This window comes from Centrocercus urophasianus, unplaced genomic scaffold (genome assembly GCF_019232065.1).
Source record: "Centrocercus urophasianus isolate 14NV4802_14NV808 unplaced genomic scaffold, USGS_Curo_1.0 seq_40, whole genome shotgun sequence".
In the NCBI taxonomy this organism is placed as follows: domain Eukaryota; kingdom Metazoa; phylum Chordata; class Aves; order Galliformes; family Phasianidae; genus Centrocercus; species Centrocercus urophasianus.
In genome coordinates this window covers 189,367-208,772 of record NW_024884978.1, presented here as the reverse complement: position 1 = coordinate 208,772, position 19,406 = coordinate 189,367, and the positions used below count along the sequence as shown (strand labels likewise).

The following is a 19,406-nucleotide window of genomic DNA, read 5'->3' as shown; positions in this document are numbered from 1 at the left end:
CTCCACCATTACCTCTATTTTTGTACTGTAATACATACAATGTGAGATAAGCAATATGATACTGAAGACTTCAAAAAACAAAACGCATTGGCGTTGATTTATAGCTGCAAACATTCACCATAATTTTAGCATAGGGAAAAATAAGTAAGTATATTTCACATTTTATAGCCTCAGGGAAAAAAAAAACAGAGGAGAGTATATCACAGGAAATGGTAAAACAATTCTGCACACAGCATATGTGCTGCAGCAATCTCCTGAACTGGCAAGAGCTGCTTAGAAGTGATCAGCACAGCTAATGGGCTCAAAGACAACGCGCTCTCATCACAAATCACACCAATGGCACAGGGCCGCCGTGATGCAGCTCCTGAAACCTTGGCAAACTCCTTGAGGAAGACAAAACGTTTGAAGTTCTCCAATGATTTTTGTTGGAGACTTCTGTCAGGCTTTGCACACCAGTTTTCAATCCTGTCGTCGTTCTGCACAAAGATACGAAAGAAGTGTTGCCATGAAAACCATCCTGTTGAGTGTAATCTTCACTTTGTATATACAATAGACTTTGCCTACACTACAGGCTGTTTCCCTGTAACAAGAGTGATCAAATTAAATAGTCAGTTTCAGTAAAACCAGATTTGCTACTGAACAGAAGTGTTTCAGTGCCTTCCAAAGAAGCATTCTCCCTGCACTCGAGTACCAACGAGTACCCATTGCAGACAGGTAGCATGGCACAGCATCCTCACAGCACTGACTAAGACAAGACATCCTGAAATATATGCTCTAATGCTTTCTATTGAATTTTGCAGAAGAAAATGAAAGGGAATGAAAGCTGCCTAAGTCAGACCTAAAGGCAAACTAAGATTTCCTAGTATAAATCTAATTAAAATCATTTACAAAAACTAAGTTGCAGAATGGCAGAAATTGGACTAGTTGAACTGTAACTTCACATCGCACATGATTTCAGCTGAGATCACCTGGAAAAAGAATTAGGAATTAACCAGCTGCACTCCACAGCCCATCCCCCAATTTACCATTCTGACACAGCTGATTAAGTTCTGAGGGCACACACAGGAGATATTTGTTACACGACAGCAAAACTTCTACATGTTCTCCAATTGCATTACCTTTGCTGCGTGATATCTTGGGATTTTATTTTTCCTACTTTGTCTTTAAACAGGCTCCTACTGAACACCATCAATAATCAATAGGCACTCAAACATTAATAAGTTCTGGGCCCTGACAGTCTATAATGCTTAAAATGGAAACAAAATTAATTTTAGTCCCAAATTTGTTATTTCTAGTGATTGTTATAAATAGATTTTGTGCTGGTGAGTGACAGCCCCAAGATGGGCGCTCTGCGTCGGGAGCAGCAGCAGCGCGCTGCAGCAAGACACATCTCTCCCACGGCCTCCTGCCTACGTGACATCCAGAACAGGCCCTCTGTAACAAAGCATGACAACAGGGGACAAGATTTCTCACCCTTTGCCAGGCACCAAATGGATCTGGGCAAAAATCTCCTGGGAAAGCAATATACTGTTGTCACTCTTTTGAGACCGCGATTTCAAGAGGGAGAGCCTGTGCGGCAATGCAGGGCAGCCTTGCAATCACACAGCCCCAGCTCTTGGTACCCAGCTCACAGCCCATACACCAAGCTATACTGCCCCTTAGGGAATTACTAAAAATGTCTAAAGGCAGAACAAAGCCTCGGTTCCCTGCACTCAGGAGCCCCACAGCCAGCTGTGAGATGACAGGACAACTTGTCACCGAGCAGAAGGGACCAAGGGAGCCAGCAGGGATGCCTGACATCAGCGCTGCCACGAGGGACAGCCAGAGCTGCCCCAACTCTTAGCACTCCACCGACCTAAACTTCTCCTTTTTTCCTTTACAATTCATTGCCTGGCTCCAGCAAACATCTTTATTTCTAAATGAGGGTTTTTTTTTTTTACCTTTATCTCAGCAGATCTGTAATAGAAACGCACATCAGGATGCACCATGCATTTATTCATCAGGACGCCGGTTCAGCCTAAATAATTATTAGTTTGGGCCCTTCAAAGAAGGTGCAGGCTAATTTAGTCCCAAAGTCTGCAGCCTAATTAGAATATAAACTCTCTCCACAGTTCTAAAGACAACTAAATTATAAATTACAATATACACAAAGGCAAATGGAGAAGTATTCTAGTGCTATCTTGGGACTGCAATAAAAAACATGTGTTTTCTCTAACTGATGATACGTAGCATATTATTATGTGAGGGTTTAAATACCGGATATCTACAGGAACCTATTTCTAGTGCAGCCTGCATGAAGAGGGTCTTCAAAACAATCCTGGATTTGGTGACCTTGAGGGCCTTTTCCCACCTTGCTCATTCTATGATTCTCTGACCCTACAGAATCCACATTCGCTGTGGTATTTATCAACAAGGATATTGATTATATTTTTCAGTAAACCATTATTTGAAGAGTTTTTAACCCTCAGTAACATGAAGGTTCTTTCCATGAAGGAAGCCAACTCCTGAGCTACCTGGCTCAGACTGTCGCTGACACTGCCATATGTTCTCTGCTTTGACACACTCTTGTAGCAGTCTGTTAATCACAGTTAACGTAACACAGTCACTATTTTGGACCACATTTATTCTGTGACCCAAAGAGACCCCAGCCTGCACCAATGGTGAGCCCACTGGTTCAGAAAGAAGTCATCCCTATTTCTTCAAATGAGTTCCCTAAATGATCCCCAAAACCATCTCCCACTGTGGGCCATACTGGTTTAGGTTTGGAAGCAATTTACGTCTAGATCCTATTTTAGCAGCCCGTGGTTATATGGCTTGAATAACCAGACACTGCATTAGGGCAGGAAGCAACTAAACTTTGGAAATAAATACAGCTTAAACCATCTGCTTGTCAGCCTCCCAGGTCTCGTGTTTGCTTTAGAAAGCTGAGAAATGATTTTAATTTTGGTTAAGACTAGTGCCGCTGAAATACAGTTTTGCAGAATCAATGCTTTGTTTCTCCAACTGAGATGAGAGGATAATCAAATTTTCACGTGTAAAATTGCCATGATTAAATACCCAGATTCTCCTGATAAGCCTGTCTATGCTTAAAATGCACCCTGTGGAAGAACTAATGGCACTGAGAAGCATCTTTAACCTCATCAGAATGAGAAACGTGTAAGTTACTCAACAGGGAACGATTCGCTAAAGCAAAACCTGAACAAGAAATGTTAGCTGATGCAACCTTACCTTACCTCACTATCACCCACAGTTTGCCTCTGCTATCACCCACAGTTTGCTATGGGCAGCATGAGCAACGAGCCACTGCTGTACTTTGTGACACCATTCGGAAGATTATCAGAAAAACAAGAAAGTCTGAAATATCTCTCCCTTTTAAAAGCTTATTACCCTGCTCCTGCTTCCTCAGCCCCTTCAGGATGCCTCTCAGTTCCACAGCTTTTGTCTCAGACCAAGGATGGTAACCGGGCTGTGGGCACCCACACGTCAGAACAGCAGACATGCAGGCTCTAATTCATCTTGACAATGATATTTCTAGCATCCAAACTCCTCAGAAATTGAACAGTGTTTAATTAATTACTCCCGGTTTGTGCGCGTGTAGCAATGTTCCCAGAATAGGATATTCAAAAATCATCCACAGGGAGGACAGAGTGCCTGCATCCACTGCCCTGACTTTAAGAACACGCTTCCCATTAAAAAAAAAAATGTGAAAAGCCAGCATGGACCCTGGTGGGCAATTATTATTTCAAAGGCCAGCTTGTTGGTATAAACTGAAGGAGATTTACGAACAGCTTTCTTCCCTCAGCTGCTTCAGAATCAGTAATTACGCTCAAATATTGTTTGAGTAGAAGGATTATAGCTCATTTCAGTGTTAAGTCAGAAACATAACACTGCTGGAGAAAGGATAACAGGACAGCATAGCAAGGAAATGAAAGGCAATGCTTTTGGTGAGCACTTTTCTGCTCGTGGTGGTTTTGGTGATGCTGGGTGGGCACGTCTGCCCCATAGGTGCCCATGACCAGAGCTGGCTGCAATGGGACACGGACAGCAAACCCATCAGGGAGGGACCCTGTGCAAGGCTTGCAAAGAAATTTCCCCTTGGATAAACAAGTGAAATGCTGAAAATAGCCAGGAAATAAGAGCAACAGGGAAAAAATATATAAATAGATAAAAAAAAATATATATATATATATATATGTGAAATCTGGCTTACTTCTCTATCAAATCCAGCGTGACTCCCGGCACCAGTCTGACACTCTTCTGCATACAAAACCTGCGGAGGAGAAAACAAAAACAAAACACACTCATTGTATATTTAACAGCAAGGTCTGTGTGGAAAAAAAACATGGAAGAAGGTTTTTGTTACAGTGTTTCTGCTTTTAAAATAGAGTTTGGGTGGAAAACTTTCCCCCAGCACAACCAGAGTCACACAGGGCCCTTCACTTCTGTCACACTCCTGAGCATGTGGCCATTTCCAGTGCTGAGTGTCAGAGCCAGGCTCTGTCACAGTGACAGCACTCCAATGCATGGGGGGAGCGGGGTTCCTGGGGAGGGAAGGAAAGGGGAATGGTGCCCAGCATCCCTGAGGAGCCAACGCTGCAGGCAGGGCAGGTGATGGAGGCCGGGAGCAACATGTCATGTTCAAAACCCACAGTTATTTAATTAAAGAAATGCTGACTCCACTTCCTCAGCACTGCAAGTACTGCTGCTCCAGGACTGCATCAGCACAGCACTGTGCTGGGTGCAGGTGGGAGGCAGCACGGCCAACAGCCCCGCTGCTGGGATGCGCTTTGTGGTTCGGAGAGCAGAGCTGGGAAACCACAGCTCCAGGAGGAATAACAGAGCTGTCAGTTGGAGAAATGACTTCCTCTCGTGTCACCACGATGCCAGCCTGCTTCTCAGCATTCAGAAATCCGCTCTCTGCTGTGGAAGAGCTCACTGTGCTGCACAAGAGGTCGGTACTCAGCCCCTACACCGGAGCTGAGGCCCCTCAGCAGACAGGGTTCCCCACCCTCTCCTTTCCATGACACCAGTATCCGCAAGGCTTTCTCTTAGCACAGCAGAGATCAAGATGTGCCAAGGTCATTTTGAAACCTTTCAGTCACTCAGGATGTCCCTGTGGTCCCCTTGCCTGCAGGACACCCATTATTGCCAAGACTCTGAAAACCTAAGTGCTCTCCAGGCTGCTTTCCTGAGGTGTGTGCCATCCATCACCAAAAAAAAAAAAAAAGGCATGAAACTATCTATGAAACTATCCTCTGCTACAGCAGAACCCCAGTACAATCCCTTAAACACAGACACCTCGCAGAGCTGCATTACAGAGCCACTGAGGGAAGCACCACTCTCAGACAAACCCTGCGAGCAGATCTCAGCACGGCAGAACTGGGTTATTGGAATCAGCCTGGAATCTCCCTGCAGACTGTGGATGCCAAAACACTTCCTCGCTGTGCTGCTCAATGTCTCTGCATTACGACATATCTGAAAGGATTAAAGCAAAGCCTGCACAACTTTGGGCTGTTACACATCTGTTTTCCACAAAGAAAAGGGTTCCACCTATCACCATGTCACACAGCATTTTGTATTTACTTTGGAAGCCTCTCATGTGAGTTATGATATGACCTCAGCACTCAGCAATATTTTACAAGCTCACAGATTAATAGGACAGAGCTGCAAGCAGCAAGGCATGTTGCAGAAGGATGAGCTGCCAGCCCCAAAGTGCAGCCTGGTTCCTTGGGCAGGCAGCAAGGGACCCCGAGCTGATGAGCAGGGTCTCACCTGGTGCTGGTTTGCCTCAGGGCAAACAAATATATGAGCATCCTTTTTGCAAGGATTTCTTCTGAGCACGAGGCTTTTGGTTACAGCTGTTCGGACAAAGAAGCAGAAAGCTTCCCTGTGCATACAGACATTCAGGACATGTGTACATGAGAAATGCCCCTGTGCCAACATTTCCTCCAATACCTGCAGCAGTGAGATATGCACACCTTTGAGAGTCAGCTATAAACCTGCTCACACAATGAATGCGTTGCACAGCTGTCACTTTGCACTCTCCTTAGGGAGTTGCACTGTGGGCAAAGATGTAAATCAACTTACATCTAGGCTATTTTGGTCAAGCCTTGGCTCCTCAAAATTGACAAAATACAACCAGACTGCACTTGACTTAGAGAAGAAAAACACCCTGCCCTCATCACAGACCTGTTTATATCCGCCTGAATGGGAGCTTAATGCTGTTGTCTGTGCTTGATCTACTGGTGCACTTGTTTTACAAATCCCCACCTCTGAAAATTTCGAAAGAGATGAGTTCATTAAGACCCCTTGTAACTGCTAACAGACTATTTGCATTTCCTCTCTAACAAGCAGTGATTGCCAAGAAAATGTACTTGTAAACAGAATGTTCCTTCATCCTGTATCTGCAACCTCCCTCTCATTACTCCAAGGCTCCAAACGTGATGTCTCAAGTGGATGCTTGGTGTCATCAGGCAGGAGATGTCAGAGCTGCAGTAAAAGTACCAATACACACCAGGCGACACAGAAGAAAAGCAGTAACATGCATAACAATGCTCAGATTTTTCTCAGATAACCCAGGAATGTTTTGAAACTCAGTTTAGTTAGAGAAGTCTAAGTGTAGGACAGGGGATTGGCTCAGTTTAAACCCCCAGACCTTCAAGCACAAACACAAAATGCATACACTGGAAATAAACACTTTAAATGTGCAACTGACCCAACACAAAATCAGCTGTCAGGAGTCAAGCATTTACTCCCAGGCACTGACAATCTTGCTGCACGTGGGTCCCAGTGCACACAGCTGTGCATTTAAAATTCCTGAGTCTGAGCTGCTTTTAAACTTCGTTTATTTTTGGCTGGAGGGGTTTCCTGTACTTTTCAGGAGCACCATAACCTCACATAAGGAGGTTCTTCAGGCAGTCCAGACAATTGCAGCCTTCTCCTCCAAATGTAAAATTGTGAAATTACTCTTACAGCTTGTTTATGCCTTCAGGGACTGACAATAACATCAGCATACGATGCACCACCAAACACAACTTCCGACTGCTTTATTGCAGACAGTGCAAGAGACACACAGATCTGAACACAAAGTGCACCAACTGTATTCTGATTTCTGCCTCTCTCTGCTATAGCTGGTTCTCCTTCTTGGTTAAGTCAGTCAAGATTGACAATCCATATGTCCTACCTTTAAGCTTGCCTTACACGTAGCTGCAACATACATTTGGAATGTCAGCTCACAACAGTGACTGCACATGAAGACAGTCAGTATGAAGCTACCCAGAGTTCAGACAGCAGAGCTCTGAAATTGTCAGTCAGTTTGATTAAGAGTTTTGTGTACCAAATTCAGGTGCACCATTCATCCATCTGTGTTTCTATCACCAGCATCTTTTTTTTTCCCGGCCTGAGGTGGATGCAATTCCATTTGTGAAGCGATTTGGTCAATCAATCTACCCCAAATACACACGCAAAATGGGATGTACAGGAATTTATTCATCCAGCTTTCATTTGCCTATAAACTCCTCATGTGAAACCTCATTAACTCGTCAGTCTGGACTTGCAAAAATCTTTTATTTCAAAAATAATTTTGCAGAGCTCAGGGCCAGCTTTAATAAAAGGTCCAACTGAATTAGAAGAGTATTTTTGGTTAAGTGCCTGACATACAGCTTGCACTGAACAACTGCATGAGGAAGGCAGCCTGGCTCCACATCTATTCTTTTTAACTGCAGTGAATAACAACAGTCTGCAAGTAAGTTCTCATTTGCAGAACTTGCATGGATAGAAATACAACACTAATAATGCCAATCAATAGGGAATATAAAAGGACTGTAATCTGCAGATTATAGAGGAGATTTTCTTTTTTTAATACGTGCAATAAAAAGCAACACACATAATGTTTGGATTCGATGCAGTAGGAAAGGCCTCACTAACCAGGAGTTAGCAGAGCACCCACCTGCATCAGCACCAACAGTAGCTGAGGTTCATGGCTCTAAATCCTTTACCTGGAGAGTATTCTGACAACCCTTCCTGCCAAACACAAACGAGACAACTCCAGGCATCTCACGCTGCACCAGGAGCAGCTCTGCTCAAGAACCTGCCTGTCTCCCCTCAGCCATGTTCCCATGGAGATGCAGCACAAGCCTCCTGAACAGATCAGAATATCTGGAAAAGCCTTTCTCAATAATACAAGTTGTGCATTAAACACTGTTGTGTGAAGGGTTATATGTTCAGAGGGGGCTTCCTTCCAACCAAAACAACTCTACCTGAGCCTCCACGTCTTCACCTTCACGATCACAGCTCTGTATTACACAAAAACACCTTCACTTTACTCAAGAAGTTTCAGTTTGTGGCAAACCAGTTCATCTTCAACAGAGATCAAAGCTCATGCCGTGGATTCCCACAAAGTCTTTCCAAAATAGTGAAAACAACACAAATTAAGCAGGATCGCTGCATCTTTGTGGTATTGATTTAACTCAGATTCACAGTAATGAGTTACTGAGAATAATTGCAAGCCTCAGTTCAGACAACCTGACAAGCAATTGTTTAACTCCTCACTGCACATTAACATGGAGTCTTGATGAAAATATTCTCCCTGGAACTTGAGCTCAGACCTTCATTTGCTGAATCCTTTGTGGCTTTTTGTTTTACTTACTGGTCTTGCACTCTTTTTGAAAAGTAATTTTAAAAAGAAGCCACATTTGTTTGCATTTGCCAAGTGGCACTCGTTGTCACCTGTGGCTAGCCTTGAACTAAGCAGGTAGAACATTGAGTTCAATTTCTAAGTCTCCCTCTGTAGACAAACACAGCTGAAAGCTTCAGCTCACATCACGCTGCTTGGCTAGCAGTGACCCAATGGCAGCCATATGACAAACGTAGCTCCCTGGAACCACAGTAACACACTATTTCTCAAAGTTCCCCTCAAGGAATTTTGCCACATAGTGATTTCCTCAGCTTTTAAAGAAAGCAAGCAGCTTGAGAGCTTCCATGCTGTAGGCAGAGTTCAGGAGCAGCCTACCAGGACCATATCAGCACCCAGGATGAGACGAGGCCTCAGTCAAGGCAGACAGCTCGCCTTGAAGCACCGCCAAGCAGCAGCTGCACTGGAAGCCAGCGTGCTCCTTCCCCCACCTGCCTGGAAGGGAAGCATCCTGTTCTCTCAGGATTAAATGAGATTAAATGCCTCTGGCTAAGCAGCAGGCTCAACCCTGTCACCCGTCTGCAAGTGCTCACTTGGGAGTTCTAATGAGCGCCTAATATCGCAACCAAACTTATCTTGGATCAACAAAATCATTTTTAATTTTTCACAATAGAAGTAGTAATACAAAAAGGATATTAAAGAAACCAGAGGAGTGCACAGCTGCCTCTCTCATTCAGAAGTTTGCCATTCCTTGGCAGAAACCCTAGCCCAATCTCCCACAACTTCAGACTCCAGGTCCCTGACACATGGGTTGGAAAACTATTTTCTCATTAACCTTCCCAAAAATTCCCTCCTAGATAATCCTCGTGTCACTGCAGCTCTTCGCCCTGCTAAACTATCAAAGACTTTTGACTGTGCTTACAAGCAAAAGTTAGGTGTTCAAAGGCACTATGGATCTAAACTAGAACCTGGCCACATTAAGTCACTTTGTTTGCTGCTTTTAGAACTCAGAGAGAATCTGACTTGTGAAGTGATTACGAGCATCTCCAGAAGTCATAACTCTTGCAGATGCAGTGACTCAATTGCTTATGGTTGTCTGCCACATCTATATGTTTCTGCCTCTTTTAACCTAGTCTGGCTAATGACCTGGAGTTTTTCATCCTGGACTACAAAGTACCTTAAGAGCATGAACTGAAACGTGCTGATAGGAACAAATCAACAGAGCTCTGTACCTGCAGGGACACACAGGATTCCTGATACCACATCCTCAGCTGGCACCAAACTGCTGCTGCTCCTCTCCTCTGTTGGGTAACAACACTGTCCTTTCAAAGCTCCTCCTGTATCTAGCTGGTTTTTGTATCCTCATGTAACATCTTCGGTTTATCGCTTGGTCTCTTTCACTACAGCATTATTTAATGCTACTGCATTGTTTACAGCAACTGCAATATTTGGAATATCATTTGTATGAAGGACAATTTGCAAGGAGTTGTTATTGCACTATGTACTATTTCCGCTCTCTGAAGTAGCAGATATTTAATTCCCAGAACAGTAAATCCTTTAATCTGAGCAAACCTAGATATTGAGCTGGAATCTAAAATGTAATAAGTAGAAGATAACAGTTTTTTCACCTTTCTAGTTCTGATTAATAACAGTCCATCCCAGACACATAGTTCAAATCTTGTAATTCAATACTGCAGAGAAACATTAGGTTAAATGAAGCACTTGGATTAGGAAAACCTATCATTTTAACAGACAACGACACGAATGAGGCACTTGCCATCAACAGTGGAGATGATCCTTACCATCTCAGAGCAATTTTGATTGGCGTAGTAAGGCATGATGTGAAAAGGTCGGCCGGCAGATCGGGGATCATAGGGAGCAATTCATTAGCTTCACATGCTGCCAACTGAATGCAGTTCTTCATCGATGGAGGCAAAGGCATTTGAGCAAGAGGATGGTTTGGGTTAATTGCAGCCACCTGGACAGAGCACAGAAATCATAGAATTGGTGAACTCCAACTCAGGGAAGTAAATTTCAATCTCATTTTGAAAATAACCAATGAAGAGCTGCCAAAGTGCGACAGATCTTCAGATTCAGAGAAAAAAGAAACCTTCCCTGTGCCTTTCTGAAACAGGTGAACAAAATAAACGCTTCAGCCACCCAAAATTTCCATTTGTGGTGCTCAAAGGTTCTTAAACAGCATCGCACCAAGAGACTGTAATGCATGCAGTGCCTCCACTGCCCGTTCATGCAGGACCTGGAAAGCAAAGACCCGGCACAGTGACCCATATGCTGCATTATCCAGGCTAACAGAATACTTTCCACTCAAAGACAAACACTTTGGCCAGCTCCTTTTATTCCTTTTTTTTTTTTTCCCTGAGTAAGGTAATACAGTGACTAGAAAAACTCATTATTTACCAACTTTATAAATGAGGAATTCCATCTGTCTCAAGAGGAAATTAATTCTGTGTCTCACAAGTGTTTATGGGAAATACTTGTATTACAAACCATGAGCCTGGCACAGTCATATTTTTCCAGCTGAGCAAAGCACCCTGATAAGCCACAGAGAAGCTTCAGGTGCTATGTCACCAATTCTGCAGCCTATCAAGTTTTTTGACTCTTTAAATATTCTTTTTCCATTCTAACCCCAGAGGAGGCAGTGACACACTTCAGCTTTCACAAGTTGGCCAAATTAGCTGAGATCTGTCCCTGCTCCCCACTCTGCTTTCAGCAACGAGTGATGCCATACCTGGGGTGGAAATGAACCTACACTCCAGTCACCTAAGAGTCCTTACTGCACTTCTCATAATTGTAACCTGTATGCTAATAACAAAAGAAGATAATGACAATACTGAAGACATCTTTTATTTTAGAAGAAAGGCGTGACAGACTGGGAAGTGCTAGCTCTTCACAGATGTATAAATACAAAGCAGTCAAACTGCTTCACATCTGCTATTAATTTCTTGCAGAAAGACTTGCTCTCCGGGCATCCTTATAAATGAGCTCCACAGGTGGGGAGAACATTTAGATGAATTTTATGCTTTCTGAGCAGTGTGAAGCACTGCAGCCTTGCTGGTTGTTGTGTGCTGGTAGAGCCTCTCTGCTCTGATGGGGAAGGAGCTCCTGCTCAACTCCTGGCTTCTGCGCAGTAAGACCAACTAAAGAAGCTGTGACACATGCAAGATAAATATTTGCCCATTAGGAGATGAACAATTAACAAGCAAAAAATGAACATGGAGTACCAGCTCGTAATTACAGACCTTGTTAGATTTCTAGGGATAATGATATAGCAAAACATTCTTTTACAAAGTAAGCATGAAAGACAAAGGAGAGGAAAGCCCAGTAATAACTTTTTCTTTACTTAGAACATCCACCAAAGTCAGACTGTGACTGGATTGCTCAGCTCCCTCAAGGATAAAACTCCTCATTAGGCAGAGACACAGCGAAAGTTCATGGCTAACAAAAGGTTAAAAGCAAAGCAGCAAGAACGCACTAATGCACAACTGTAACAACAGTAAACTGAGTGATGCTTCCCCATGTGAAACGTTATCACAATTATTAATAATACATATTTATCTACAATTGTCGTTCCGTCGTGTCTCAGCAGCTTCTGTAAACAAGCAATTAGATGAAGACCTTGCAGCAGCCCATAACCAGCTCACAGCTTCTTCAGCAGAATCGCGCTCTCAGAACAGAGCGATGCACGCTTTCCTGGATCAGCTCGCTAAAAAACACCCTTACATCTGCACAGCACTTCTCATTTCACTTCTTGTTACTTCATTCAGGGCAACTGGCAACCCACAGCCTTTCAGACAAAATAACAGTGATAACGTTAACTTTTCAATTATTCAGAAACAGGCTGAAATCATTCCTGTAAGATGGTGGAAATTAACTTGTCCTGAAAACAAACTACATCTGCCCCAGCTAAGGAGCACTCAGGTCTGTTATTTGCAAGAGCACTGACAGAAGGACGAGCTAACAGATTTGCAAGCATTGCTGCCTGGGACTAACAGAAAAGGGAAACGATGCACGTCTTTTAAACTGCTGTTACCGAAAGCATTTATGTGCATATGCAGCTACAGTGAGAAGCAAACACCTGATGAAAAAACAAGATGGGCACGTCTAAGTGAAACATGGGAGAAAGTGACCCAGCACAGAAGCTCGTTATCACAAGCGTTGGCCAGACTTGCTAGCTTGACAGAATTCCTGCTATGAGAATCCTCTTCCCCTGAGAAGATATTGTTCCTCTCTCCCAGCAGATGGTGGATTAGAAAATCTCTCCCCCCCCAGACATGATGCTAATGCCAGATAACATTCTGCCACACTGTTGTTAAGCTAGTTTTTTGAGAATTAATGCTGAAGATGGAAAAACAAAAGCTGTGAGTTCCTCAGCCCTGATGAGGACCACACGTGCTGCTGGAGGGGAGAAGCACAGGCACTGCCACTGCAACACTGAGCTCCCAGCCAGGTAGGAGCAAAACAAGCCAGCACACAGCTGTAAGCTTCACTGTCTGAAACTCAAACAGTGCATCTGAAAACCAAACTGCAGCACCTCTTGCAGCAAAGCACACATCCAGAAGACATTTTTCAGCCTTCATTTCTGCACATCTCAAACACGGCCTTAAGACTACAGATCTATTCTATGTGGAATAATCACGAGACAGAGGAAACACCATGTCACAATTACACAGAAAATTAATCAGAAATATCCAGCCTACTGTTTTATCATTGTTAGCACAGCACACTTAAAACGCCTGCTTAATTTTCTAGAATTGCACTGTATTTATATGCACTCACAGAATCATCAGAGCTAGCTAATGAGATGATTAAAAGCATCCATTGCCTTCACTTCCATTATACGTTATAAGCAAGCTCGAAAGCAGGCATATGCAAGGTGTTTTCTAACTAGGTTACTGCCAGCCCTGTAGGAACCATTCCCCTGCTGCTTCCTGACAGCAGCTCGAGGTCAGTCCTGCCAGTCCCAGCACCTCCTCGCAGCCAGAATCCCTGCCACAGTGCTCAGCAGTGCCAAACAGGACATCAAGCAGGAAAGCAACAGCAGGAACTCCTGTTTCCAAAAGCTGGGGTCAGTTTCCAGCTCTTAAAAATATTTCTTGGGAAAACAAAACAACAGCAATCTGTTACAAATATTAGAGCAACCCTTCCCCCGCACTTTCCACCTCCCTTCCCCCCCCAGAGGCAGGATCAACTGCAGAAATGAACCGTTAATCTGATATATCACACTTGTTCCTGCACCACCACATCCAGGCCATGGTGCTAAGTGGCTGGGTGCTGTTTGCAGCTGGCTTTGGTGCCTTAGGGAGTCGCATCTTCTGCCCTTCCTCCTCACCTCCCTCAGAGAAGCAGGCTTGTGGAAGATAAAAAGTATTTCCAATTGTGATGTGCCTGCCAGGAGGAGACATGACAGATCCCTGCCTCCGGTACACCAAGTCATCATCATCATCTTGCTGAAACCGATGTGCTTCTTCCCATCCGCGCAGCCCTTCACTCACACAGATCAGCAATATCTTATTTATTAACAAAAGGCATTTCTTAAAATTTCCTATTCAAGGGCTGTTTTGGAGGCAGCTCTCTAAAGAAGACAGTGCAGTGCTGCGTGGCACAGTGTTATCTTTCCTCAGGTATCTGAGAGAAGAGTTAACTGCTTTCCTATCACTCACAAGTTATTCCTTTTGTGCCTCTATCCTTTGAAGACAGAGGAAGATTTAGATTCCGTATTAAGAAAGAAAGCCTTTATATTCTACAGACAGAAAAGAACTAAATAGAATGGAATTGCAAGCGTACCTTTAAGTATGCTGTAATTAATTCTTATAGTCCTGGTAGAACTGTATGTGATCTGATGGCATCTGGCCAGCAAGCAGGGATCCCTATGGCTGGATCTGAGCCTGTGGTAAATGAAGACCACATCCTAGCCCTCACTGATCAATGCTGTAACACTGCAGATGAAAACATTCATCCTGCACAAAGTGAAGCCTCCAGATCTGCTTGGAAAGTCACTGATATTTGGCTTGTCTGCCCATCTCTCAAATGCTTTTAAAGATTGCTTGACCATACTTAATACCACAGAAAACTTAGAAGAATAATGGGAAAAAATATGAATTCTGATTGTTCTAAGTATGACACACAGCACTTAATGAAAACCATGAGCTACAATGTGTGTTTAATCTGAAAATTCAATTTCTTAGTTGGTCGCTTGTGTCAAATGATCATCCATCTACTGCAGTTTCATGGCATGTAATCCCTTCCTCACCCTCTCTATGCCTCATAGTATTTTCTCTCCTTAATTAACTTCACCAACTAATTTCTAGATATCTAATGGAAGGCACATTAAGAAGAAACACATTACTATCAGTACCTAAAAAACTGCATATTAGCTGTGACTACAGAATAAGAACTTTATAACTGATAGTCGACTACTGCAGTAGCTTACACTGGGAGAGGGCTGCACTGTGTGAAAGCCAGGAAACATTCAGGAATTAGTGAAGGCTTCATACACACAGCACACTCAAGCCATAAGAGAGTGCAACTCGACACAGCACTCCCAACAGTAAGAGGTTTGATTGGGCCAGTTTGCAAAACGCTGAGATATCAGAATCTCCGCAAGCAGTGTCTGCAGGCATGGCCTCCTGCAACCTCCAGCATCCATCTCACATCATGGATGTTCTCAGACACATAAAATTACATATGGAGAAATAGTTGGTTTCCATTATTCCAGCCAGCAAGTTGTTCTAGAACCTTATCCTTTGGATTTTCTAAAATCTTGTAGACTAGACTGACTCATGGACAGCCATACACCTAATTGCTCTTGTATCAACATTATCCTATGAATACTTCTCCTCCCATAAGCTTATCCTTCAAGGAATTTATACACACAGCCACATCTTCCCTCAGCCTTCACTCTATCTGATTAAGAAAACAGCAAGCTCCTCTAATCTCCTTTCAGTAAGATGGGCTAACAATTATCTTGATCACCCCAGCAGCCCCTCTGAGCACCAGTTCCAGCTTCACTTTGCTTTTCATGAACTTGGACACCAGCAGAGTCATTGCAGAGCCCCACAACAGCTAAGAAGAGCCTCATAGAGAAAGCAGGGACAAGGAGGGAGAGTGAGGGTGGGTCCATTTTAACCTGCTTAGGAATAGAGTGAGGAAACAAAAGAAAAAATCTTAAGGGCTTATTTTACAAACAGAAAGACTGTCGAAGATACGGCAATGAAAGCTGTAGGCTGACAAAAAAAGAAAAGAAAAAAACTTGAAAAAGGAGAACAGATGATGACCACCAGACATTTTTCCTTGACTTAGAGATTGTAGTTTTCAAAAAGGCATCTATTACCAACACCACTGATCCATTCTGCAGTTTTATATTCTTCCCAAGCCACAGACTTCGGGAAGAATCTTTATGAAGTGCAGCAAAGTCACTGATTGAAAAGGACAGGAAAACTGGAAAGATCTACACGTCTGAAGCTATTAGGCTGGTGTCTGTTACTAGGTGTATTTCTACTTGCCAAGAAGTCATCACAAAAGCATCTTCAAAAACTGGCATTTGGAATGAAAGGAATTAGAGCCAGAGCCAGTGTTAACACCTACTGACAGTTACACTTGCTGCGGTCAGTTGCCCATTAACTAAAATTCTTCCTTGAAGATTTTTTTAATTCCATCTCTTTGAATGACAGGAGGACAAAAAGTTAATCTTCCAAAATGTGCTTTCCATGCAGGCTGAAGCAAGCAGGGGGATCTGGGAGCAAAGAACTCTGCATCCCAGGACGACTCCTGCTTCCTTACCTTTCACTCTGCATTTCAGATTTACTTCAATAAATGTATTAGTAATTATATTTGCAACGAAAGGCAGCTTTCCATTAGACACACATCCAGCTTTCCATTAGAAACACATCCAGCTTAAGCATTCTTTGAAACCAAAATCATCAGTGATGGTCCCTCTGTGCACCAGGTTTATTTAATTTGGTTTCACGATTTTGCATTCGGCTCAACAACACGAACTGCATCCAAACACATACCCACACACTACACTTGTGAATCTAAAATAAACATGTCTCGTTCACTTCTGCATTTATCTCAGCAGAAAAGACCATTAGGGCACAAATTGATTCTATTAACATTACCATTTAATTAGCACTTGCCTTAAAAATTATTCAAACTTGAATAGAATAGCAAACTAAACCAGACAGACTGGAGTGGCAAATCATTTGCAAACTAATTTGGATTTCAACGTGGCTTTAAACATTTTTTTTCAGCTGTGTATGGCAAAACAAGCTTAAACTTAACCCTACTGCACAAACAGAAACAAAAAGCGTTGCAACAGGTCGTGATCTCACCTCCAGCTCTTGCTCCCTCTGTAGTGCAAATTGTTTGAACGACTTGACAATAAGGCCAGCATTGGAGCAATCATAGACGAAAATGGAAGGACTGCCCATCCAAGTCTGCAGGTCGTATATGGACAGAGGAATATACTGAGTATAGTTCTGAAAGAAGAAAGAAACACTGAAGTTACAAAGAGGCAGAGAGGCAACAACAGCACTTCCACTGGTAATAAAACACATTTGATAAAATCCAATTCTGAAAGCACAAAATAAAATCTGGATTGAACTGTGGACATGTTAATCAAGATCAGTATCAACCAACATCTACTAACAAGAACTACAAATCCAACGTCAGTACAGAAGACACATCAGATTTCACTGTGGTACTGTTTGAAACACTGAACTCAAACTAAAATGCTGAAATGTTAGTGTGTATCAAAGCACTCCTCACGCTTCCAACCAGCATTTAACAGTCCTCGTTTCAGCTCAGATTTCTGTAGTGCTGATCAAAGATGTAAACCAGATGCCTTTAATTTAACATCAATCATCTCAAACTGAAAATCCCATCAATAAATCAGGACTGATAATTAAGACTACGCAGCCCATCAGCAGCCACCCCATCTTAATTTAATGAGACGCTTCAGGATTTTATTAGCTTCTGTGCAACTTTCAGAATTATCCAATATCATAATGCCCACAAAGCAAAGTCAAGTACCATCAGCTCTGCTTCTATAAACATGAATAATTTTCCTCCTTCTCTTCCTCTAATTGAAGCAACAGCTCCTTACAGAAACAGAGGGTGAAGGCTCAGGCTTCAAGTTAGCTACAAGGAGTCGAACCTCAACCTCAGGAGCAGAGCTGAAAATACACACAGAGATTTCTGCTATCTGAGCCCACGAAGAGTCACTGCTGGACGTGGCTGCCTGCAGAACCCTTTCCATCCGCAGCCAGAGGGCAACCTGCTCATGTTGGTACCGCGCTGAGCTCTGCCCGAAACCAGCAGTAAAAGCTGCAGTGCTCCTATTAACATCAGCAGCATGATGGATGGGATCATAACTCTCATTTAAATTCAAGAGACTTAAAATAGCTGTAATAAAACTTCGACAAAAATCAAATTTTCAAGGACACGTCGGTGTATATGAAGACAGAAGTGATTCGAGACCATATGTTAGATAAGGTAGGTAATACCAAGTCAGCCCAAAATCCAGTTTTGCCTATACATAAAAAGTTTTGATTGTTCTATTAAAATTAATAGGAAAAATTGTTTTGTTACAATTTTTTTAGGGAGTCAGGAGCTTGGCAAATTGTTACAGGATGGAATGACACACGAACAGCTTACTCTTGGCACAGACCTGTCATAAGGACACCCCGAGGATGTCACAGTAAGTTGCAGAAAGAAAACCTGCTCTGACACGTATTACTGATGAGATTTTAGGGACACACGTTGTTTTAACTTTTAATTTATAAAGCATGCTGCTGCAGTTCAAGACAGCAGCTCTGACCAGTACTGTGCTACCTCAAACCAGCACAAATTTATGTTCCATGATTACTGTAGGGGTCACACACAGCTTATCAAGCCTGCTAATAGCATGCAAGCGAGAGAAGTTGAAGGAGAAAAGAGTGTTAAATAATGGCCTCCTAGCGTGGCTGCTCAGGGTGAGGTGCTGCTGGGGCTGTGGGCACAACAGAACTTTGTGGGTTGGGTTTCATAACTAAAATTTCCTGGGTTAACCAACATCTCCCAACAGCCACCTGGGCCTGTGGAAATGAACGACACGACAACTGAACAAGAGAGTGAACTGGCATCAATTTCATAATCCATTTCTTTAAAAAAGCTCAAAAGCATTTCAAAGAACGTTCCTCTGGTTTTCAGAGGAGTTCCCCAGAAGTCTGTGATAAACTTGTTTGAACTTTGCAGTCTCTCATTGTTTCTCTTTTTTTCTTAAAACCACGCTGTGATTTTGTCAGACAGCAGCAGTGAGCAAAACCACACGGACAACATGGATCCTTATTACTTCAGCAGTGCTCACAACAAATGCATGAAAAGCAGATGACTGCATCTTGATGCTTTGTTTCAATGAAAAGTTCTATTTCCAATTCCTTCTTTACCAAAAAAAAAAAAAAAAAAGTCAATATTTGTAACATGCTGCAAAAACTACCAAGTTTCACTGTCACTTGTCAACGTCTATGACGATTAGGGTTCTTCTCCAACAGTCCCTAAAGATACATAAAAGACCTCAGTTCTTTATAACTAGAGGAGCCCACATCACATCCCCCAGCTAGAACTGCAGGCAAACTGGCAAACACCCAGTAAGCTCTTAATAAAGCATTTGGCACAGCACACAACTTCATTGAGCAGTAATTTCCTCTTCTTCCATGTGTAACACATTCTGCTCAGCATTCTTACTGGCTTATTTATTACCCACTGGCTGTTAAGT

The 19,406-nt window shown here is 42.9% G+C and overlaps 1 protein-coding gene across 2 annotated transcripts in view; it reads right to left on the bottom strand.

Moving 5' to 3' along the window:
• The window catches only part of RPTOR (regulatory associated protein of MTOR complex 1), a 118,566-nt gene that overhangs the window by 70,822 nt on the left and 28,338 nt on the right, over nt 1–19,406 (bottom strand). For both annotated transcript variants that reach the window (XM_042832910.1, XM_042832911.1), the window contains exons 5-7: nt 16,984–17,130; nt 10,435–10,610; nt 4,211–4,270 (exon numbers count right to left, since the gene is read on the bottom strand). In XM_042832910.1, coding sequence (XP_042688844.1) covers nt 4,211–4,270; nt 10,435–10,610; nt 16,984–17,130 — 383 coding nt within the window. The remainder of the gene's footprint in view (nt 1–4,210; nt 4,271–10,434; nt 10,611–16,983; nt 17,131–19,406) is intronic.